The sequence below is a fragment of the Peromyscus californicus genome, unplaced genomic scaffold (assembly GCF_007827085.1).
Source record: "Peromyscus californicus insignis strain IS unplaced genomic scaffold, ASM782708v3 Scaffold_11__1_contigs__length_118956290, whole genome shotgun sequence".
Taxonomy (NCBI): domain Eukaryota; kingdom Metazoa; phylum Chordata; class Mammalia; order Rodentia; family Cricetidae; genus Peromyscus; species Peromyscus californicus.
This window is the reverse complement of record NW_026294402.1, coordinates 48011300-48035683: the sequence shown is the minus strand read 5'-3', so window position 1 is coordinate 48035683 and position 24384 is coordinate 48011300. Positions and strand designations below refer to the sequence as shown.

General features: G+C 36.8%; 1 protein-coding gene across 4 annotated transcripts in view; it reads left to right on the top strand.

Annotated features, from left to right (window-relative positions):
* Atm (ATM serine/threonine kinase) overlaps nucleotides 1–24384 on the top strand; it is a 108789-nt gene that overhangs the window by 23254 nt on the left and 61151 nt on the right. For all 4 annotated transcript variants that reach the window (XM_052760414.1, XM_052760421.1, XM_052760428.1 and 1 more), the window contains 17 exons: nucleotides 469–663; nucleotides 2235–2330; nucleotides 3500–3725; nucleotides 6409–6534; nucleotides 8329–8454; nucleotides 9558–9647; nucleotides 11369–11540; nucleotides 12443–12642; nucleotides 14551–14633; nucleotides 14727–14882; nucleotides 16314–16389; nucleotides 16514–16644; nucleotides 18642–18762; nucleotides 20065–20238; nucleotides 21711–21880; nucleotides 23214–23460; nucleotides 24247–24362. In XM_052760414.1, the coding sequence (XP_052616374.1) occupies nucleotides 469–663; nucleotides 2235–2330; nucleotides 3500–3725; nucleotides 6409–6534; nucleotides 8329–8454; nucleotides 9558–9647; nucleotides 11369–11540; nucleotides 12443–12642; nucleotides 14551–14633; nucleotides 14727–14882; nucleotides 16314–16389; nucleotides 16514–16644; nucleotides 18642–18762; nucleotides 20065–20238; nucleotides 21711–21880; nucleotides 23214–23460; nucleotides 24247–24362 (2505 nt within the window). The remainder of the gene's footprint in view (nucleotides 1–468; nucleotides 664–2234; nucleotides 2331–3499; nucleotides 3726–6408; nucleotides 6535–8328; nucleotides 8455–9557; nucleotides 9648–11368; nucleotides 11541–12442; nucleotides 12643–14550; nucleotides 14634–14726; nucleotides 14883–16313; nucleotides 16390–16513; nucleotides 16645–18641; nucleotides 18763–20064; nucleotides 20239–21710; nucleotides 21881–23213; nucleotides 23461–24246; nucleotides 24363–24384) is intronic.

Below are 24384 nucleotides of genomic sequence, written 5' to 3'. Positions count from 1 at the left end.
GTTGTTTGGCCCAAAATGCTTAATAATACAGAGCATTTTGTTTAGGTTTTTGTAGATAGGGTTTTACTGTATGACTCTGGCTGGCCTCCCCCTCTGGAATCGGCTGGCCTTGAACTTAAAGAGATCTGTCTGCCTCTGTTTCCCAAGTGCTGGGATTAAAGAAGTGAGCCACCATGTTCTGCCTTTTTATTTTTTTTAAGGCCAGTTTTCTTTGAAGGATTATGAAGTTTAAATTTCTTTTACCTATAATTATAATTATTTACTATTCATAAGCATTTTTGTAGTTCTGTATATTTTTTTTCATCCGAAAAAAGCATTTTCTCAAATGTAACCTTCCTTTTACTACTTTGTTAACCAAATGTACCTAGTATTGCCCTGAGCATGGCAGGCTCAGTGGTAAGCAAGACAGATAAGGCTTCTGCCCCTCGAAGAGTTTGCTTCTAACAGTCGTCTTGCGTTGCTTTATAGTCCTTCAGTATGCTGTTTGACTTCGGCACTTAGCATCTGTGTGGTTCCGGATTCAGTGAAAATGGGAACAGAGCAAACTATGTGTGAAGTAAATAGAACGTTTTCTATAAAGGAGTCAATAATGAGGTGGCTCTTATTCTACCAGTTAGAGGATGACTTAGAAGACAGCACAGACCCGCCTCCGGTTCTTCAGAGGTAATGGTAGTTTATTGGTGTACTCCTGGGTTCCTGTTTTCTTTTGTCTAGACATGTTTACTTGTTTACTTTTATAAGGCTCCCTCTACAATATCAGATAGCTTCATTTTATACTCATAATGCAGAATTTCCTGAGGTTTTGTCTACAATTTTAAAGTTATCTGTATCTTTGTGCTGGATCATTTCTAAAATAGAGATTATTTCACTGCAGGGTATGGGATATGGGAGATGTTCATGAAGGATAGACACATAATTCTTTTTAAAAAATTTAGTGTATTTATAAAGATTGTTCATATTTGTGTTATATATGTAATATTTTGATACATTGCATACATTGTAAAATCTTTAAATCAGGGTAAACATATTATCTTTTCAAATAATTGTTATTTACTTACTGGGAGCACATTGACTTATTTAAATACACAGTAAATTATTATGATCACCCATTCCATTGTATGCCATCAGAATGTCTTTTTCCCATCATAAATTACACCTGTTATTTTGTTTGTTTGTTTGTTTGCTTGCTTTGGCTGCTTGTTTTTGTTTTTTTTGAGACAGTGTGTCATCATGTCACTCTAGCTGGTCTGGCTTGGAGCTCAGTATATAGACCATGCTAGCCTCTTATAGGGATTCTCCTGCCTCTGCCTCCTGAGTGCTAGGATTAAAGGCATGTGTTACAACACCTGGTCTGGGGTGTTTCTTTGTGACCTTCTGTGAGCAAGTCCCTTATCTTGTCCTTATTCCTTAATAATCATAATGGGTATCTTCTGGGTGAAATTTGTTACATGAATGATAAGAAAAACAAAGTAGGACTTAAGCCCTAGGAAGGAAGGGCCCAGTTTACCTCTCCTTCCTCCAGAGGGTAGAACATCGTGCTTTTCCTTTAGTTTATAATCTTTTCTCTCAGAAATGCTATTGGGGGAGGGGGCCTGGAAAGATGACTCAAGCAATTAAAAGCATGTAGCTGGGCTGGAGAGATGGCTCAGAGGTTAGGAACACTGACTGCTCTTCCAGAGGTCCTGAGTTCAATTCCCAGCAACCGCATGGTGGCTCACAACCATCTGTAATGAGATCTGGTGCCCTCTTCTGGCCTGCAGAAATACATGCAGACAGAACATTGTATACATAATAAATAAATAAATCTTTAAAAACAAAAACAAAACACGTTACTGTTCTTCCAGAGGACCAGAATTTGATTCTTAGCACCCACATGGAAGCTCACAACTGTTTGTAACTTCAGTCCTAGGGCACCAGGCACACAGTGCAAGACATTGATGCAGGAAAAGCACCCATACACATAAAAATTAAAATATTAAATATTTAAAAAAAATCCTACTTTAAAAATGATATATAACTTATTCTAAGTAATGTTGGAAACTATAGTAGCATTGTTCCAGCCGCTCTAATGCATTCTTTCAAATACTAAGTGATTTGGGACAGATGAAAGCATTTTTAGTTTGGGATCTGAGTTTTAGGGGTCATAATTTGTAGCTATATATACATGGGTGTTCAAGAATTTCTTTCCTAATGACATGGTCTTTTAAGTAAAGCTTTTCATTTTTCTTTTTTAGTAATTTTCCTCATCTTGTACTAGAGAAAATTCTTGTAAGTCTCACTATGAAAAACTCTAGAGCTGCAATGAAGTTTTTTCAAAGTGTGCCAGAATGGTATGTTATATAAGAAAATATATGTTGTTTTAAGATATAGTATTAATTAGACAGATAATTCTAGCTGGGTGGGAGCTCATCTTACTAGTAATTATGATCTAAATTGATCTGACTAAAGAAAAAAAATCACTATAATTAAGCAGGGAGAGTTTTTTTATCAGTGATTATAATTTATGTTCTGTAACTTTAGATGAAGGTTACAGTTTCATTGCTGTATATTATAATATCTATAACAAGTGTCAGTAGAGGAAAACTAAACAGTTATGATGGGAAATTGAGAACATAAAAAATTATGGGAAGTGAGTTTTTAGTAGGGACCCATTTTTTTGTTGGTTGAGTAAAATTTCTTAGGTTTAAAAGTGGGCCAATGAGACAGCTCAGCAGGAAAGGCACCTTCCAAACCTGATGACTGACATGCTGGAAGGAAGAACTGACTCTGGCAAGTCCTTGTTTGGCTTCCTGTGTGCATATGTGGCACACATGTGTCCCCTAGGCCTCCCCCCCCCCACACACACACATTCAACTTAACTAGCTACATAGATGGCGGGGAGGAAAAGAAAATCTAGTGAGAGTTGGATATAATGATGTCCTGTGGTCCAACACTGAGGCTGAGGCAAGAGTATCTTGAAATCAGAAGTTTGAGACCATCCTGAGCAGAGTAACTAGAATCAATCAAACCCAATTACAATTAGAGTAAAAACAGCTAAAACCTTGTTTTTATTTGATTGACTCAAAGACTTGAGTTTGTCACTGTGACTGAAAATAACTCAGTGATGTGAAGATACCCAGTCTCTCTATCAAAGGCATTACGTGAAAGAAAAATCACATATTTTGGAAGTAAAAGGTGAAAAGAAGGCAGTGTTTTGGTAGTCACATTCAGTTATTGAGTGTTAGTGTCTAATGGTTCTCTGGACTTGCCTTTTAAATTGTAGTGTCTATGTTTTTGCGAGTAAAATTTGCTATGGAATAATGACATTTTCCAACCTGAATTCAATTTCCTATAAGAGCCCAAAGAAGAAAAAGAAGCATTTGACAGAATAGTTTACAAATTATATGAGCAGTCTTTGAATGGTGTAAATGCTTTCTTGATGTTTTTATATGTAATATGTTGCAAATAAGTTGAAAAAGTATTAGATTGTGGTTATTAATCAGTAATCTTACTCTTGAAGTGAACAACACTGCCAAGATAAAGAAGAGCCTTCATTTTCAGAAGTAGAAGAACTATTTCTTCAGACAAGTTTTGATAAGATGGATTTTTTAACCACTGTGAAAGAATGTGCTGTAGAAAAATTTCAGCCTAATGTTGGCTTTTCTGTCCACCAAAATCTCAAGGAATCATTGGATCATTATCTTCTGGGATTATCAGAACAGCTTCTCAATAATTACTCATCTGAGGTGAGATTTCTTAAAAAAAAGAATTGGGGTCAATTCTTGAACTTTCATAGACTGTTAGGAAGGAGAAATGGGGGAGTGAAAGACACAAAAGATGAGAAGCCTGGTTTTAAGTGAAGTGCTGGCCCGTCCCGAAAAGTAGGGAAAATTAGCATGGAGGAAGGAAAATAATCTTGAGATAGTTTGTCCCAGGAATTCTGTAGACAAGAGTTCTTTGTGTAGGTTACTGGGAATAGTGCTGGTATGACTCTTAAGAATTCCAGGACAGAATGAACATACTGGTATAAATGAAGAAAATTTTAGTCACAAAAAAAGAAAAACCTAGTAGATTTGTTACATTTGAAGCAAGTGGAATGATTTTAAAAGGTATGGAATGGACTGACTAGTAGTTGTCCAGTTATTAGGGGTCACTTAAGGATTTCTTTTATCTTTGTAATGTCACAAATTCATACATGTTATTCTCTTGTAAAATACCATTTCTTCCTGTGTATGGTGAATATCTATCCTGTTCCATGTATTTTGATGGCCACATGTTACATTTGTTGTAACGCCTTATGCGCACTCAGCCACAGTAGTTTTTCCACCTGTGAGTATGAGTATTTGGGTGTAGTGGAGCATACCTTTGATCCCAGCACTTGGGAAGCAGAGATAGGTGGATTTCTGAGTTCGAGGCAGCATGGTCCAAAAGCTAGTTCCAGGACAGCCAGGGAAACCCTCTCTGGAAAAAAACAAAAAACAACTGGGTGTGGTGGTGCACGCCTTTAATTCCAGCACTTGGAAGGCAGAGGCAGGTGAATCTCAGAGTTTGAGGCCAGCCTGGTCTAGGGCTACAGAGAGAAACCCTGTCATGAAGGAAATTAAAAAAGAAAAAGAAAAACCACAACAAAAAAGTCATTTAGTATTACAGTTTTAAGGATACTTAATTAGTATCTTTGTATCATGGGTATTTATATGTTTATATATCTCAACTTTTGCTATAATTTGATTTAAGGGCATAATAGTTTATTAATCTTTATATCTTCCACAAAGTCTTGCGTTATGTAAAAGACATAATTAAGGAAAATTTGTAAACTCCCCAAAGGAGTAAAATAAGCAGCCAAGGAAAATGACCAGAAGACCAAGTAGGGGCAGTGTGTCTGTTTCTTCTGTCATTGCTGTTTACTGATGGATTTCGTTATCACAGCTGTAGCTGATTTTGTTCTAAAGTAATTTAGTTTTCTGTTGTTTTCCTCTTAGAATGTCGTTTCTTATAGGAGTGGAACAAAACATGATGATCTTTGATTCTTAAATAACCTTGTAAAGTTGTCTAACCAATGTCCACCAGTAAAAATGTTTTCTGCTAGTCTGGAGTCTGGAAAAGCTTAATCAGTAAAGACTCTTGTTCAGAACATCATTTTTGCTGGAGTTCACCTCCAACGGAGTTTAGGTCCCAGAGAGGAGGTATGGAGTAGGTGAAGGAGACTGACATGATCTGAGGGTGAATTGAGATGGCTGCTTATTTATTGACAAAAGGGTACACCTTTTATATGCTATAATTGCACATAGAATTAAATGGGAGAAGAGGGGCAGGTGAGCTGGTATGTGGCTTGTGATCAGGGATTGAGGAAGCTATCATTGACCTTGAGAAGTTAATAGGCACCAGTCATGTGTTAATGAAGGGCCACAAGTTCCTCTTGCCAGAGATAAAAATTATTCCCCTTTTAGCAAGCAGGAACTTCAAGCCCCTGAAGGAATGGGGACTTTTGTCTTATTTTCTGACTTTGGGGAAAAGACTTTCAGAGAGTCAAACACTCCATTATAGAATATTGCAGTTTTTTTGTATGGCTTAGTTTATCCAAATAGCTAAAGCTTAAAGTGAGCAGAGCGAAGCTAGGCAAATATTAGTGTGGACCTGAGTAGACCATAGGAATTTATAAATCTTGATTATCAAATACACCTTATTTATCAAGCATATGTTATTCATCTAAATTTTCTAGCAGTGTGGTGTTAACTTGTGTGGGAGTAGGCAGAGTTAGCACCCTATATGGTTCCATGGTGGCGGGGATTTTTTTCCAAAGAATTTTGTGGAGGCTGCTATTTTATACATTTTCATCCTTCACCAAAGCCTACACAAAATTTCCCAAAGGGAATGGCATAATAGAATCATTAAAAATTAAAGAAAAAGGGTGCTGGAGATTTGTGATCCACAAAGTTGAAACTTTGTCAAGCAGCAATGGTTGCCATGCGGTCCACACCAGTTTTTCTGTGAATCTAGTTTTCGATCATGTTCTAAGTCTTGTTTTTTTTTTTTTTTTAACCCCTTCAGTACTGGGAATCAAACCTAGGACCTTGTGTTTGTTAGGCAAGCGCTCTACTGCTGACATGGTCAGCTTTCTACTCATGTTCTAAGACATATGTTTGTTTGCCAGACTTTTCTTCCTTCTTTTGTGTGGCTCCTTGGGAGGAGTAGGAGGAGATATCTTACGTGTCTTTAGGAGTAGTTTAGACTATTTGTTTGGAATATTGGTTATCATAGCTCTACAGTCATCTTGAGCTAGTTTTAAAAGTTACCCTAGAGCAGTCCAGTTTTAACTCTGCTGAATTTTTATTTCTTCATATTGCATGAACTTCTTCCAGAGGTAATTCCAGAGTACAGAGAATTATTTTTATCTAATACTGTATTTTTAAATTTGTGATTTATTTTAAGATTACAAGTTCAGAAACACTTGTCCGGTGTTCAAGTCTTTTGGTGGGCGTTCTTGGCTGCTATTGTTATATGGGTGTAATAATGGAAGAGGAAGCATATAAATCAGAATTGTTCCAGAAGGCCAAGGTAGGAAAATTCATACTGATAAAGTTTTAAATGGAATGAATTCCTGAAAAATTATGGAAAATAAACTTTTGTATAATTTGAATGTCCCTAATCTGAAAATAGAAAATCTGAAACACTTTAGAACTAGAAAATTTGAGTCCCAGCACAACCACAAAGGTGAAAATTTCCACATCGGTCCTCATATGACAGGTCATAGTCAAGATGTAGACACAGGTTAGCATCGGATGTTTGTAAGATGTTGTCTTTAGTTTTCTGTTGCTGTGATAAAGACTATGACCAAAAGCAACCTGGGGAGGAAGGATGTATTTGGTTTATGACAGAATCATTGAGGAAAGTCGGGGCAGGAACCTGGAGGTGGTAACTGAAGCAGATGCCATGGAGGAATGCTGCTGTGTATTGGCTTGCTCCCCCTGGCTTGCTCACTTTGGTTTCTTACCCAGGACCTGCCCAGGGATGGCATTGCCCACAGCAGACTGGGCCCTTCTACAGCAATGATCAGTCAAGAAAATGCCCTGACAGACTTGTGTATAGATCAGTTTCTCAATTAAGGTCACTCTTTTCATGTGACTCTAGCTGGTGTCAAGTTGACAAAAAACTAACCAATACAGTTGATTAAACAAATGAGTTTTGTTTTTAAATTTGGGATCTGGCCGGGCGGTGGTGGCGCATGCCTTTAATCCCAGCACTTGGGAGGCAGAGCCAGGCGGATCTCTGTGAGTTCGAGGCCAGCCTGGGCTACCAAGTGAGTTCCAGGAAAGATGCAAAGCTACACAGGGAAACCCTGTCTCGAAAAACAAAAACAAAAACAAAAAAAATTTGGGATCTGAACCAAAGATATCTTGTTATGTATATGTAAATATTCTGAATTCTGAAACATTTTTTTTTTGTCCTGTGTATTTTAGGTAAGAGATGCTCAACATAAATAAACTTTTTCTTTCACTTATACAGTCTAAAAGAAATAGTATGTCCTTCCTTAAGATGTATAATTCTTATAAATCAGTAAATAAGTATGGCAAATGATCTTTATTGCAATGTAACCTCATTACAATATTTATGATATTATTATTATTATTATTATTATTGTTATTATTATTATTATTTTGAGATAAGGTTCCTGACTGTCTGGCAACTCACAGAGATCTGCCTGCCTCAGCCTCCCAAGTTCTGGACTTAAAGGTGTGCACCACCTTTCCTGGCTATACACATTGATTTTTGTCTGTACTCTAAAAATTTTTTCCCAAGGTGATCTGTAGTGAAGAGTTCTTGATTGGGTATATTAATCAAGTAGGTCTTAAGCTTAAAACTTTCTTAAGCTCTTTGATACTAATATTTGTTATCTGTGGTGGGATTTGCAAAGGGAACAGGGTGTAAGATTATGGTGGGTTATTGTTATTATTTTGTTTGTTGAGATAGGGTCTGACTCTATAGTCAAACCTGCGTGGAACTAAAGATCCAGTACCCTTTGAGCACTGGGATTATAGGTGCATTGCCATGTGTGGCTTGGATTTGTCATTTTCTTTTTGGGTGTTCGTCATTTGTAATCTCATTGCATGACCATGCGCACCTTTTTTTTTTTTTTTGGATACAGAGTCTCAGCTTTTAGCCCAGGCTGGCCTTGTGATCCTTTTGCCTCAGCCTTTCCCATGTGCTGGGATCACAGGTGTCAGCCCCCACTCCCAGTTTCATGTTCAGTTTGTAAATATATTTAGTTTTGGTTCTTAAATGAAATTTCAAAACAAGAATACTAAGTTGTTATTTTAACTGAAATTTGTCTTTTTCTTTTATTCTAAATAGTCTCTAATGCAATGTGCAGGAGAAAGTATCTCTCTATTTAAAAATAAGACAAATGAGGAATCTAGAATTGGTTCACTGAGAAATGTAATACAACTGTGTACAAGTTGCTTGTGTAAACATACCAAGGTAAGATCATCTTGGTAGTATAGTCTGTTCATGGGGCTTATAATTTAGTGTTATTGAGTTTTTGATCCATTTATAAGTTTATATGCTGATCTGAAATTAAATTGAATGATAAGTAAGAGTATTACAAGAATATTAGTTTCTTGTGAAACTTACTTTGTAACTTTATTTTCTTATATATATGTAACACTACACAGATGAGTCTTCTATTGCTAACACATTTTCATTAATTTGTTGATTCATTGTTAGCAATGTGATTTTTCATAACACTATACCGTAGGTAATAAGTGCTACAAAGAGAACGCCATCCTAGGATGAGCTCAGTCTGTAGAGTGCCAACAAAGATAAAGATACTAGTACAAATCTTGCTTTTACCCTTATTATCTTAGGTAACATTTGGTAGAAAAAAATGCTGCTGTGTGTAATCCTTGTTTTGATTTTGCACAGGCCTGTTGGGATAGCTAAATGATGCTAGAATGTTGCTAATAATTGGAACAGTCTTTGAAAGCTAGTACATGAGCAACTTAATATTCATAGTATATTGTTTTGGTTTTCTAATATGCTTTCCTGTATTTTTATATAAGTGTGGAAGGCATGAAATGAAAGAGTGAGCCTCACAGTCAATTGCTTATTATGTTTGGATCAGCAGCTGATATTTTAATGATGCCTCAACACAAAGACATGTACTTCATTTATCATTTCCTTAAGAAAAGAGATTAGGCTGTAGTTGCTATTCTGGGTACTTTCTAGTTCACTACTCTCTTGAAATGGACTCAATAAGTCCTTGTTCCCTTTTTTTTTTTTTTTTTTTTTGAGACATTGTTTCTCTGTGTAGTTTTGGTGCCTGTCCTGGAACTCGCTCTGTAGACCAGGCTGGCCTTGAACTCACAGAGATCCGCCTGGCTCTGCCTCCCAAGTGCTGGGATTAAAGGCGTGTGCCACCACCACCCAGCAAGTCCTTGTTCTTAAAAAAAGAAAGATGGTAGTGTACCTCATCTTGTAATTTGGCCTTAGTTCTGAACTCATTTAAGATAAGAGAAAGTCATTTTACCAAAAATCCATATTTGTTTTATTTATTAATCCTTGGATCTTTGTTTAAATTACAGCATAATCCACACAAGATTGTGTCCGGCTTTTTCCTACGATTGTTAACATCAAAGCTTATGAATGACATTGCAGATATTTGTAAAAGTTTAGTAAGTATGAATCCTTTTTTTAACTAATTTCATTGATTCTGAGATGCAGTTAAAATTATATATACATATATGTGTGAGAGAGAGGGAGGTTGAGTAAGCACAAGCAAGCTGGCACATTTGTACCACAGTTTATGTGGAAGTCAGCAGACGATTCTTGGGAATGGATTCTTATCTGTCATTTTCTGGGGTCCAGTGATTGAACTCAGGATGTCAGGCCTGCATGCAAAAGCCTCTACCATTGACCCATTGCTGGTCCTAAATTGTATATTTTTGTTGAAATAGCTAATGAATAAATATGTATCTCATGGTATATAGCATGAGGTCTTGGATTTTTTATAAATGTAGCCTTTAATAAGCTTATTGCATTAAGGAGAACATATATTTAATTTCTTCTTAGTATCAGTATCTGGCCTTGAATTTTTGACAATTATCCTGCCTAAGTCTTGCAAGCAGCCTGCTTAGGGACTTATACCCCTATGTCTGCCATACCCATCTGCTCTCACTGAACATTTCAAGTCATTTTTCCCTTCTAACCAAAAGTTCTGCCGTTGTCTTCTTGTATTTGTGCACTTGAAAGGATGCAAGAAAGGGACTCAGTTGTTCAAAGGAATGTGTGTGACTTTTAGGGAGCGTGTGTTTTACGATAAGATCTTAGTTGTGTTGCCAAGTATTGCCCTGAACTCTAGGCACAAATGATTCTATTCCTCCAGGTATCCAAAGAGGTGGGACTACAGGCAGATGCCTCCATGTTTTTTAATTTTAATTTTGATGGATATTGTTATTGTCCCACAAGATAGTCCTAATAATTGATACTTTTTCTATGCTTTCATCAATTTCTGGTGTTCAGTTTTAAAAGTTTTATTAAATGTTGCAAAGTATAGTTGTTGTTTTTTACTCTTCTTGAGGGGGCCCGCCACCCAGCTCCCAAGTAAATCATACACGGAGGCTATTATTACTTATGAATGCCTGGCCTTAGCTTGGCTTAGTTTCTAGCCAGCTTTCCTTATCTTTTGCCTCTAGGCTTTTCTCTAACTTCTCTGTATCTTACTCTGTGGTTTGCTGTGTTGCTGGGTGGCTGGCCCCTGTAGTCTTCCTCCTTCTCTGGCTACTTCATTTCCTCTCTTCCCAGATTTTTCCTCCTATATATTCTCTCTGCCTGCCTGCCATGCATATCTGTTCTCCTGCCTTGCTATTGGCTGTTCAGCTCTTTATTAGACCATCAGGTGTTTTAGACAGGCACAGTAACACAGCTCCACAGAGTTAAACAAATGCAACATAAACAAAGTAACACCCCTTAAAATAATATTCTACTACATATAGTTCTGTATGTCTGGGTGATGCAGAGTGGTGCTCAAATGTTTAAATACAATATGAATGGCTGCTAGACTTTTTTATTGCATTTATTTATTTTATGCCTATGTGTGGGCACATGTGTCACAGTGAATGTGTGAAAGAAAAATTACTGGAATCTCTTCTTTACTAACATGTGGATCCCAGGGATTCAACTCAGGTCAACAGGCATGGCACCAAGTGCCTTTATCCCATGAGCCATCTTGCTGGCCCATGATAGTTTTTAATATAAGAAATTATTTTTAAAGTTTTGTTATTATCTTGTTATCTAAATAGATTTCAGTTTATATATATTCACTTCCTACAATATGATGGATTAGTGTGTTTCTGAAAGAGGTTGAAAACAACATCTTTGTTTCTTCTTTCTAAAGGCATCCTGTATGAAAAAGCCATTTGATTATGGAGAAGTACATTCAGTGAAAGATGATGCTGATGAAAATCTGATGGAGGCACAGGGTCCATCATTCACAAGTCTGTTTAGTGATTACTCTGCTAGTACTGTGAGTGATGCAAATGATGCTGGAGAGAACCAGAGTACTGTTGGTAAAGAAGTGTTTTCTGTTTGGGGTTCCTCTTACCACTTTATATGAATTTGTCACTGTAAAGGACCTCATTGAAAAGAACTTTAGTGATAATTTCATTTCCCTTAGGTATAGTCTACTTAGATTGTTCTTTTTCTGTACATTTAAATTTTTTTTTTTAATTTTTAATTTTTTTTTTTTAAGATTTATTTATTTATTATGTATACAGCATATGTGACTGCAGACCAGAAGAGGGCACCAGATCTCATTACAGGTGGTTGTGAGCCACCATGTGGTTGCTGGGAATTGAACTCAGGACCTCTGGAAGAGCAGTCAGTGCTCTTAACCTCTGAGCCATCTCTCCAGCCCCCTTTTTTTTTTTAATGGAGACAGAATTTTACTATGTAGTACTGTCCTGGAACTCATTATGTAGACCAGGCTGGCCTACAAACTCAAAAAGATCCACCTGCCTCTGCCTCCCAAGTGCTGAGATTAAAAGTGTGTGCCACCATGCCCCGGCATTTAAAATGTATATTATTGTTTTATTATTTCCTGTGTTGGTGTGTGTTAATGTGAGCACACATGTGGAGGTTGGAGGACAGTGTTCCAGGAGGCAGTTCTCTCCTTCCACTGTGGACTGTGCATTCTGGGTTTCAAACTCAGTGTTGTCGGCTGTGTGCAAGTGTTCCTACTCGCTGAGTCAACTCACTGCCCCACCTTACTACACGTTAAATCACTCTCATTTCAAGTCAGGTTTGTTAGTTTCTTATTTTATTCATGAAAGAATTTAAAATAGTTTAAAGAAAAACTCCATGATAGATGTGGAAAGTGGGAGGATATTTTAGATCAGTGTGGAAGGATGTTTGAGCTTGTTCAGTCTACTGTGCCCCTCTCTTAATGTTAATGAGTGCCTTTTGTTTTTAGGTGCCATGAGTCCTTTAACTGCCGACTACCTGTCAAAGCAAGATCATCTTCTTTTAGACATGCTCAGGTTCTTGTGCTTGTGTGTAACTGCATCTCAGAGCAACACTGTGTCTTTTAGAGCCGCTGATGTTAGAAAAAAGCTGTTTCTGCTACTTGATTCTAGCACACTAGATCTTACTAAATCCCTCCACCTACATATGGTGAGTCTAGTGGAATGAAGAAGCTTTTTGATTTCGTCTGGTGTTGCCAAAAAATGTAATAGTTGGATATGTACGGTAACTTTGAAGGTTTGATTTTTTTTTTTTGAAAGATAAATCTGAGATTAGCCGGGCGGTGGTGGCGCACGCCTTTAATCCCAGCACTCGGGAGGCAGAGGCAGGCGGATCTCTGTGAGTTCGAGGCCAGCCTGGTCTACAACGCGAGATCCAGGAAAGGCGCAAAGCTACACAGAGAAACCCTGTCTCGAAAAGCCAAAAAAAAAAAAAAAAAAAAAAAAAAAAAAAAAATCTGAGATTAGTTATAAAATATATTCTGCATGTATATGTGTATGTGTTTCCCAGACTGGGCTGATGCAGTCTTACTGGATTAATGGGGTAATAGGTACATGCTATCATGCCTAGATTTCACATTTTTTTCTTTTCACATGCTATGAAAAGAACTGAAGTTGAGGCTGAAAGCAATGAAACTTGGGTGCATTTTGAATATTATTCCCTGTAATTATTGTGATTGATTATAGACTGGAACAGGAAATGTCTTTGAGACAGGTTCTCACTGTGTTGTGTAGCCCAGGCTGGCCTGGGCTAAACAGTCTTCCTTCCAAGTGCTGAGATTGTGAGTGTAATCGACAGTCAGCAAAACAGGTCTTGACTGTAAAAATAATTCATAACATAGAATATGAGGTCTGAGTGTAGCTTTTGAACTAATGCTACTAATATATACCTTCAGTTTCAATTCATGACTTTATGGCTTAATATTCCGCCTCTCCCCCTCCCCCAATTTGTAGCTCCTTTGTCTTTATAAGACAAAATGAAAAACCCTACCTTCCCACAAATAAGTAATTTATTTACTCCGTAATCTTTCTATGGAACTAATTTCTTGTCATGTGGAACATGTCCTTACCTTATTCCCAGTGAACAGGAGGAAATAGCTCCTGACCCATTGAGTGTCTTCTGGGTGTGTTCAAGGTTATAGCCTTGGTTTGCTAAACCATCAGACATACCTGGTGCATTCCTAACCATGTAATGGAATTCTTTGTTATGGATGTCTTGAACATGCACAGGTATTCTCTAATCGAAATGGGTTTCGTTGTATCTTGTTGGGACCCTTGGTTCCATTCCTCACAAATACTCTAGTAAAGTTTTACCCTGACTTGTGGGAAGGGTTATATGCTTTTCTTGAAGGTTTGATGTTTAAAATCACTTAACATTCTCAGTATCATTACATATGACTCACATATTAGGTATTAAAGAGAATTTAACAAGTTCTTTGTTAGTATATAAGATGTATCTCTTAGGATTTTTTTTTGTAACTAGAAAATTATTAACACCTCTGAGAAATTGATTGCTTATTTATAACTACCATTATAAATTTTACTTATAACACAGCTCTTTGTGTGTCTAGAAACACATGGTTACAAAGTTGCCATGATAAGTAGGTAGGTTAGGATATTTTACTTCTCAGGATTATCTTTCCTTCTCAGAATTCAATAGTTTTTCACCATTGAACTTAGCATTATTCTGAGAGTATAGAGACATTTCAGATTCTTTATCTCTTAACTGCAGTGGTGACAGTAATGGTCATTTATTGAATTCTAGCAGTAGAAGTTCTTGTTTCTACTCCTATGTCACATGACCAGATAATTGATATATCCCCATTTTACAGGTGAGAGTATAGGCTCTCCATGGCATACAGTCAGGATTTTTAACCATTTTAAGTTAAGACTGTTGTGCTGAGCTTTGAATCTAGTATTTGATTTTAAAGATATTTTATTATATGCTGTGTTTACAAATTGACGGCTCTGTGCATGTTTGAATTTGTTTGTATATGCTTTTAAAAGTAAGTGGTCTGTGGGTAAAGCTGGCTTTTTTTATCTTTTTAAACCACCTTAGTACTTAGTGCTTCTGAAGGATCTCCCTGGAAGAGAACATTCGTTGCCAATGGAAGGTGTTGTTGAACTTCTGAAACCATTATCGTAAGAAATGAAAGCCATGTTGTGTTATGCTCACTTTAAATTATAAACTGACATGTTCTTGTACCCTTATAACAAAAAACATTTCTACCACAGCCTTGTATGTTCTCTGTATCGTCGAGACCAAGATGTTTGTAAAACAATTTTAAGCCACGTCCTTCCTATAGTGACAAACCTAAGTCAGGGCAGTGTGGACACTGAGAGTACAAGGAATGCCCAAGGACAGTTCCTGACAGTGATTGGAGCATTTTGGTAGGCATAAGTCTCTTTCTCTACCTCTGGATGCAGATGTCAACTCTGTACATTAGTGACTTTTCCCCTGATTATCTTGTGTAACTTTCTCCATCTTTAACAATAGCATAACATAATCTGTCTTCTTCTTTTTTAATGTGCATGTCTGTGAATGTTTGCTTGTGTGAGTGTGGGTACATGTGTATCACTGCACTCCTATGGCAGTCAAAGAACAACTTTGGGTGTCAGTCCTCACTTTCTCCTGTTTGAAGCAGGTACTACGTGTACTACTGTATATACCAGGCTATGAGGCCCACAAGTTCTTCCTTTTTCTGCTTTACATCTTGTTGTATGCATGCTGAGATTACATATGGATGCTGCTGCATCTTACATTACTTGAGTTCTGGAGATCCAGACTGGTTTTCACACTTCCATGGCACGTACTTCATCTCTTGAGCCCTTTCCCCAGCTCTCTCTTCCATTCCCTAATTGAAAAGCTACATTGTTTTTATAAGGTTTTGTTTTCTAAAGTGTTTCGCATATGGCCCTGTAAATTTTGGATCACATATGACTTGACATTTGTGGTGTATAAAAAATGCAATAATCCTAAACAAATTGAGTCGTTGGTGATCCATATGAACCAATTGGCTTTGTCACTGTTTATTTCACTCATAGTCTCACAATTAAAACATCTTTTTAACATTTTATTTATGTGTGTGGGGAAGTCTGAGCACATGCCATGGTGCACATGTGCAAGTTAGTAGGAGACAGTTTGTCTCCTTCTACTATGTGGGTCCCAGGGATTGAACTCAGGTCCAGCCGGTACTTTTACACCCTGAGTCATCGTGCTGGCCCAACAATAACATATTTGATACTTATAGGACATCACATACATGTAACTTAGATGCCTCATTCTGTTAGATTAATAAAGACTTTACTAAGTCGACATAGAACATACATTTTTTTAAAGATGTATTTATTATGTATACAGTGTTCTGCCTGCATGTATGCCTTCATACCAGAAGAGGGTGTCAGATTCCATTATAGATGGTTGTGAGCCACCATGTCGTTGCTGGGAATTGAACTCAAGGACCTCTGTAAGAGCAATCAGTGCTCTTAACCTCTGAGCCATCTCTCCAGCCCCAGAACATAGATTTTTAAATCTATGTTATAATGACCAAAACTTAAAGGTTATTCTGTTTATCTTCAGTTTGCTGTAGCTGAAATGTGTCAGTTCCAAGATACAAAACAAATGTACATCAAAGTGAATTTCTTTTTATTTAGCTTGAATTTTAGGGAAGATTAATATACTGTCGTGCTTCTTACAATGAGAAATAATTTAAAACAGAAAATTTTGAAATTAGCTATGATAATGTTAATATCCATTGGTTTTTTTTTCTGTTTTTGCTTTTGTTTGAATAATTATTATTTGAAAATCTTACCTAATTTCAGGCATCTAACAAAGGAGAAGAAATGTATATCCTCTGTAAGAATGGCGTTAGTAAAGTGTCTTCAAACTCTGCTTGAGGTGAGTTACTCCATGTTACTAGAAAGTTCTTCATTGGAATGGTCGAAGCCACCTTTATTTCTGTATGCTAATCAGTGATTTTTCTCTTAATATTTTTGTATTTAACCTTGTTATTTTACTCTAGGCCGATCCATATTCCAAATGGGCGATTCTTAATGCAAAGGGAGAAGACTTTCCTGTAAATGAAGTATTTCCACAATTTCTTGCTGATGATCATCACCAAGTTCGGATGTTGGCTGCAGGGTCAATCAACAGGTAATAAGTTAGGTTTTTAAAAGGATCTTGTCATGCTGTTGATAGCAGCAACATCTTCACTAGCTGTGATGGTAGCAGCAACGTACACTTAATCAATATATACATGTGCCTGGGAGTTGTGTTTTTTCTTTAATCTGACAGTTCTGTCATTTAGATAACATTATTTTCTCCAGTTTACAAGTGAACACTGGCTGAGAGAGGTAACTTGCTTAGTGCTATGGAGCTAATAAGCCATTGATGTGAATGAGAAGCGTCTTGTCAGGAGGTGTAGAATATTTGGATATTACCATGGCTTTATGTGAGTCAATAAAGTGGTAGTTTCTTCATTCTATATGGTGCTGATATGATTGATGTTTTAGCTTAAAATATATTTGGCCCTGGTGGGTGTTCGTTGTCAATTGATGAAATGAATGTATTTGGAAAAGAAATTCTATGCTACTTTAAAAACATCAAAACTGAAAATTGCATATTATTCAGACCTAAATGACCAGTAAGAGAAAGGTGCCGTAAAAAAATTAGCCAAGGGCTAGAGAGATGGCTAGGAGGTTAAGAGCACTGGATGTTCTTTCAGAGGTCCTGAGTTCAATTCCCAGCAATCATATGGTGGCTCACAATAATCTGTAATGAGATCTGGTGCCCTCTTATGGCCTGCAGGCATACATGCAGACAGAACACTACATACGTAATAAATAAATAAATCTTTGAAAACAAAAACAAAAACAAAAACAAACCAGGCGAATCTCTGTGAATTCAAGGCCAGCCTGGTCTACACAGCGAGATCAGGACAGGCACCAAAACTACACAGAGAAACCCTGTCTCGAAAAACAAAAAACAACAACAAAACAAAACAGAAAGAAAGAAAAAACCTGCAAGAAATTATCCAAGCAGTCATATACTCTATGACAGTGGTTCTCAACCTGTGGTTCATGACCCTTTGTGGAGGTTGAATGATCCTTTTACAGGGGTCACATAAGACCATCGAAAAACACTGATATTTACTTTACGATTCATAACAGTAGCAAAGTTACAGTTATGAAGTAGCAATGGAAATAGTTTTATGGTTGGGGGGGAGGTCACCACAACATGAGGAACTGTATTAAAGGGTTACAGCATTAGGAAGGTTGAGAACTACTGCTGTATGATAGAACAAATGTGCCCAAAATTTGAATCTGTGACAGTGATGTTTCCATGAACCAGGTGTTGTTCCTCATTCCTCATTTACTTTAATAAGAAAATAGTGCGTTGTCAAGACTGCTAGTGGTTGTGTGTGGCAGTTTAAATCCTTACTGAACTGAAGTTAAAATTATCAGGTTATGGAGGATCATAAGTTGAGTGTAATAACTCAGTGTAGTGATGGCATGGGGGGAAAAAATCTAATTTTCAAAAATTTCAAGAAAGGTAAGTCAGATTCGTTGGTTTTTGTTTGTTTGTTTTGTTTTTTTGTTTATTTTTCTTTTGTCTTTGATTTGTTAGATATTTAATGTGGGACTATTTCAAGAGAGGCTAGCAAAATAAAGGAATCAGAAATAACAAATTTCTCAGAAATATCAAGGACAAACTTTATTACAAAGTTGTCTTAAAATATGTGGGTGTTATGTAAGAGGTATTGATAACCTCTACATCAAATATAATGTTCACCGAACATTGAAGCATTAAGTTACTCATTTCGGCATGATTAAACTTAGAACAGATTGACACAGAAGTCGGTGGACTCTTGGGATTAGTGTTTGGCAAGAGGACAGTGAGTCTTTCCGACAGCTTGAGTTTAATGTTTAAATCTGACCAGTAGTTCAAACACCTTTGAAATCTTTTCTATCTGGAAAAGTGGGCTTGTAGATAGAGGACCTTAACATTCAGCAGATGGTCTGAACTGCTAAAGTAGTCTTTCAAAGGAAGTGCTGCAATACTTGCCTCAGGAAGTGGTTTATTTTTGTTCTATAATATGCTTTGATATGTAGGGTTTGAAATAAATCGATTTTTTTTGTTTGTTTTTAAAGACTATTCCAGGATGTGAAACATGGAGATTCCTCCAGATGCTTGAAAGCACTACCTTTGAAGTTTCAGCACACAGCTTTTAAAAATGCATACAGCAAAGCAGAGGCAGGAATAAGAGAAGTGGTAATTATAGTAACATGTATATGCTCTGCACTCACATGTGGTTTGTCTGTGTCACATTTCTTTAGCACACTTCGGGTGAGAGTTTGTGTTTAGTAGTTTGTACTGTAAAGCTGGTCTAAGTCAACTGACCAAGTATGGGGTGAATAAAATTTTTCTGAATGAAATTTGTAGGCCAAAGTGAGTCAAATAGTAGTAATTACTTTTGCTTCAACTAATCCATGGTGTTTGGTGAGGAAAATTCAACTTTCATGGGGATTTCAATACATTAGAGAGATTAAAAAGGCTACTCTTTTTTATTTTTATTTTATTTTATTTTATTTATTTATTTATTTATTATTTATTTTTAATAATTTATTTTATATGCATTGGCATGAAGATGTCAGATCTCAAGGAACTGGAATTACAGAACGTTGTGAGCTGCCATGTGGGTGCTGGGAATTGAACCCACGTCCTCTGGAAGAGCCAGTGCTCTTAACCACTGAGCCATCTCTCCAGCCCTAAAAAGGCTTTTTTAGTTTAAGAAATCTTTAAAACCAAAAAGAAAAATTCAGAACACACCAAAAAATGCTGTTTATGGTGGTGTGTGCCTGTGACTATACTATTCAAAGACTGAGTTAAATATGAGGACTCCCTAAATTATAGAGTGAGTGCAGCTAGTCAAAAAATGCAGATAGGGCCTGGAAAGATGGTTCTCAGTTAAGAACATTGGCTGCTCTCCTAGAGGACCTGAATTTGATTCCTATTACCACATGGCAGCCCACAGCCATATGTAACTCCAGTTGCAAGCAGGTACATGGACATACATGCAGGCAAAACACCCACACACATAATAAATAAAATTAAAAAAATAAAAGTTAAAAAAAATGCAGATGAGTAATTATTGGGGATTTAAAAAAATAATTGATCATTAAGCTGAAAGCATGTCATTCTATTTGCAAGACTTTGTAGAAGCCAGTGATTTTTAAAGAAGAAAACACTATAAAGATGTCTTAATAAAATCTTAGGAGTAGCACCTTGTAGTGGAGGAACTCCTAATACTTCCCACTCCTTTTGTTGTTTGTTCTTTAAACAGCTTAATACCTTGTGAAAATGTTTTTCCTTTGGTAATTGTTTCCCTTCGATCTTAGGAAATGGCAGCTTTTCTTAACTATAGAAAAGCTTGTTTCTCAAGTCTTTCCTCTTAGCTCGTTACTATAAGATTTAAAACCTGGCAGGCTATTAAGAGATTAGAGAATACTTGAGCTTGCTTGCTTGATTTATCAATTTAATATATTTATGTCATTATTCTTATAATTTTTGAAGTCATGTGATACTCAGAACCCTGATCTTCTGGATGAGATTCATAATAGAAAGTCTGTTTTACTGATGGTGATAGCTGTGGTCTTGCACTGTAGCCCTGTCTATGAAAAACAGGCTCTGTTTGCCTTGTGTAAATCTGTGAAGGAAAATGGATTAGAACCTCATCTTGTGAAAAAGGTATGATGAATACTTTCACATTGTTTGTGTGTGGCATTTGATGCTTTGAAACAATTTCTTTTTAGACTGGGAATATTAGAAACAAGTTTAGTTGCATGTATACATGTGTGTTTTACACTGTTGGGGCTTGGACCCAGAGCCTTGTACTTAGTAAGTAAGCACTCTACCACTGAACTATTGTCTTTTCCACAGCCAAACTTAATAACTCTTTAAGTGGTATATTAATATTCAGTATGATTTCTTAGTCAGTTTAAGAGCATTTTATAAGGCACTCATTGAGAAGTAGCAATAGTGAGTGGTCTGTCTCCACACAGATCAGGTCTTCTAGAACACTGTTTATTGATAGAAACATTTGGAGCTTTTTGATTGCTTTTGCTTCATAGATTGTGGAGTAGCATATTGGGATTTAACAAGGCCAGAAAATAAAGTTGAGGACAATGTGGCTTTTAAGTTACATTTAGAGAACAGGTCTGGGCTCAGTCATTGCAACCTTATCATCCCATTTTTGTAGAATGTGGTAGCCCTCCCTGTTCTTCCACTCCAAGTTCACTATTTGGGAACCTCTACAAGTTCTTATTGCGGGTTTTAATGTGGTGAATATGGACTGATAGGCAGTTAACTTTGTGCCATTGTGGGTTCCATGGAGCTTTATTGTACGTCAGTCTTTAGGGGAACTGGTCTTAAATGAGTTAATCTTTTACTTACTGTTATTAAAATGAGTGGCATGTTTTTGGATTTTTAAAAATTTGGATGTGGGCCTAAAAATTAAATTTTCCTTAGACTTTTCTTTGAGATATAGTCAGCTATATAAAATTATGCTATGATTTATTAAATATTTATTATGGGTTTTCTATGTGCTGGATGCTGTGCCCGGCTAACTCAGTCAGTAGAGCATGAGACTCTTAATCTCAGGGTCATGGGCTCATGCCCCACATTGGGCGCCATTTGTAGCTGGAGAGTTTGTCTCCAGCTCCTGCCAAGCCCCGGCAGTCCCCTAGCCCACTTATAAAATAAACACACAGACTCTTATATTATTTAAACTTTTTGGCCTAATGGCTCAGGCTTCTAGCTATCTAGTTCTTACATCTTAAATTAACTCATTTCTATAAATCTATACCTTGCCACATGGCTCATGGCTTACCAGTATCTTACATGTTGTTACTCATGGCAGTGGCTGGTAGCGTCTCCTGACTCAGCCTTCCTGTTCCCAGAATTCTCTTCTCTGCTTGTCCAGCCTATACTTCCTGCCTGGCTACTGTCCAGTCAGCATTTTATTTATACAGAGCGATATCCACAGCAGTATAATGAATACATTTTCCATTTTCTCATTTATTACTACCACCATGCCATTGATGAAGAAGTCAAGGTAGAAAAGCATTAAGTGACTGCTACAAAGTCCTATTTTAAATATTAACAATCTGAAATGATGAATGTTTCCATTTTCTTAAACATCACATTTTCCTTTTGTGCAGGTTTTAGAGAAAGTCTCTGAATCTTTTGGGTGTAGATGTTTAGAAGACTTCATGGCTTCTCATCTAGATTACCTGATTTTGGAATGGCTGAACCTTCAAGATACTGAATACAACTTATCTTCCTTTCCTTTTATTTTATTAAACTACACAAATGTTGAGGATTTCTATAGGTAGGTTTATATATATGTTGTATGCAGTAGTGTTTGACAGCCCTTCTCCCACCCCTCACATCCATAGCCACAGGAAGGAAGTTGCCTGGTTTTTAAGAAAAGACATATTGAGAATTTATATAAGGATGTATTTGAACTTAGGATTTGTTGGTAGCAATATTAGTAATCAGTTGTGTATCTTTGAGTAAGCTGTGGTAATACCTTATGCATCTTGACTTACACACAAGTATCTTCCTTTGGAAAATAATCAAAGATAAATTACTAATGGGTAATTATTTCCTGGTTGATTTTCTTTCTTATTGGTTCATAGTGGATTATTCATTATTTCTATGAATTTTCAAAGCTTATCGCAAAATACTAGGATGTAGCTCAGTTGGTACAGTGCTTGCCTAGCATGCTCAAAGTCCTGGATTCAGCACTGACTACATAAACCAGGTATGGTGGTACATACTTATAATCCCAGCCACTGAGAAGGTGGATAGATAAAGGAAGCTCAGTAATTGAAGGTCGTTTTCAGCACATAGGGAGTTCAATGCCAGGCTGTACTACAGAAGACCCTGTACCAAAAAAAAAGAAGTACATTTGATGGTCTTTATCATCCATTCTTTTTTGCAATAACGTATATATTTGTTCTTTGAATTTATAAATTGCTTTACCTTTGATCTTACAATATTGCATTAAGTTGGTTATGTATAAAAAAAATGAAAGTTCTTTAGCTGGGTATGGTGGTGCATACCGAATGCCTATAGTTCCTGAACTTGAGAGATAGAGGCAGGAGGATTCCCACAATTTAGAGATCAGCATGGTCTATATAAGTATAGTCCAGGCTAGCCTGGGCTACGCAGTGAGACTGTCTCAGAAAAAGGGGAGGGAGAATAAAGTTGTACTTTTTTTTAAAGTGTTTTTATTTATATTTTTCTTAACTTTAATTTTGCCATTTGTAAAATGAGAATAAATAAAATGAGTATTTAATGATCTAGGGGTGGGAAAATGGCTCAACAGTTAAGAGCACTGATTTCTCTTCCAGAGGACCAAGGTTCAGTTCCCAGCACCCATGTGGTAGCTCACAGTTTTCTGTAACTTCTTTTCCAAGAGATCCAGCATCCTCTTCTAGCTTCCATAGTCACCAGGCATGAAAGCGGTATAGACATACGTGCAGGCAAAACACCTGCATATGTAAAATTTAAAAAAAAAATTAAAAATATAAGAAGAATATTTAAGAATCTAAAATGGTACTTTAAACACTGACTGTGTTAAAGCATTTTGTTATTTTAATGTAAAATTTTACTTTGAAAATGTTTATAACCTAAATTTTAAATTTACACATTTTCAGATCTTGTTACAAGGTTTTGATTCCACATTTGGTGATTAGAAGTCAGTTTGATGAAGTGAAGTCCATTGCTAATCAGATTCAAAAGTGCTGGAAAAGTCTGTTGATAGACTGCTTTCCGAAGATTCTTGTGCACATTCTTCCTTACTTCGCCTATGAGGGCACAGGAGACAGCAGCATAACACAGAATAGAGAGACTGCCACCAAGGTCTATGATACACTTAAAGGTGAAGACTTCCTAGGAAAACAGGTGTGGCTTCAGTTTTTATCTGCCATTACCCCTTACTGAGAAAAGATGTAAGCTTTAAAATTTAAGGTTATGGGGCTTGGAGAGATGGTTTGGTAAAGTGTTTGCTGTGTAAATATGACTACCCGAGTCCATATCCCTACATCCACATAAAAGCTGGACTTGGCTGGCAGCTCACACGTGTGACCCCAGAGCCAGGGATCCTGGATGCTTGCTGGCAATCCTGGAGAATTTCTGCCCTTTGTGAGGCTACCTGTAGCAGAAGCAGATTGGTGAGAAATCTACCTCTTAGACAGTCGTTATTTTAGTGAGTATTGACGAAAGGTGATACTGGCTTCAGATTTTGGGATTATCACCTGATACCAGGAGAAGAGTACAGGGCATCTAAGGGGCTTATTGCTAGTCACAAAGATTTCTTAATAGTTAAGATCATTAAAGAGTTAGCAAAGAATGAAAAATAAACTGCAAATCGAGGAACAGTGTAAATTATGGAACTTGGCTAGCTGGAGAACTTCTAGTTTGAGAAATTTAATGCTAAATCCAAATTCTGTTAAAATGGTTCATAAGATAGAAAGGTTGAAGTAAGGAGAGTTGGTTTGTTACGATTTCCCTATGCTCATTTCAGTCGGTGGATTGGCTAAGTAGAAGAAAATGTAGAGGTTTTCTTTGCAGAACTTGGGCTTGTCTTTTTATAGTTATGAAGTAAGGAATTAATACATACCCTTTGTGCTATTATAAAAATCATAGATATAAAAATGTTTAATATATTTTAATTTTGTATCCTTACAGATTGATCAAGTATTCATTAGTAATTTACCAGAGATTGTGGTGGAGTTACTGATGACATTACATGAAACAGCTGATTCTGATGCCAGTCAAAACACTGACCTTGGTGACTTTTCAGGGTATGTCCATACAGGGCTAGCT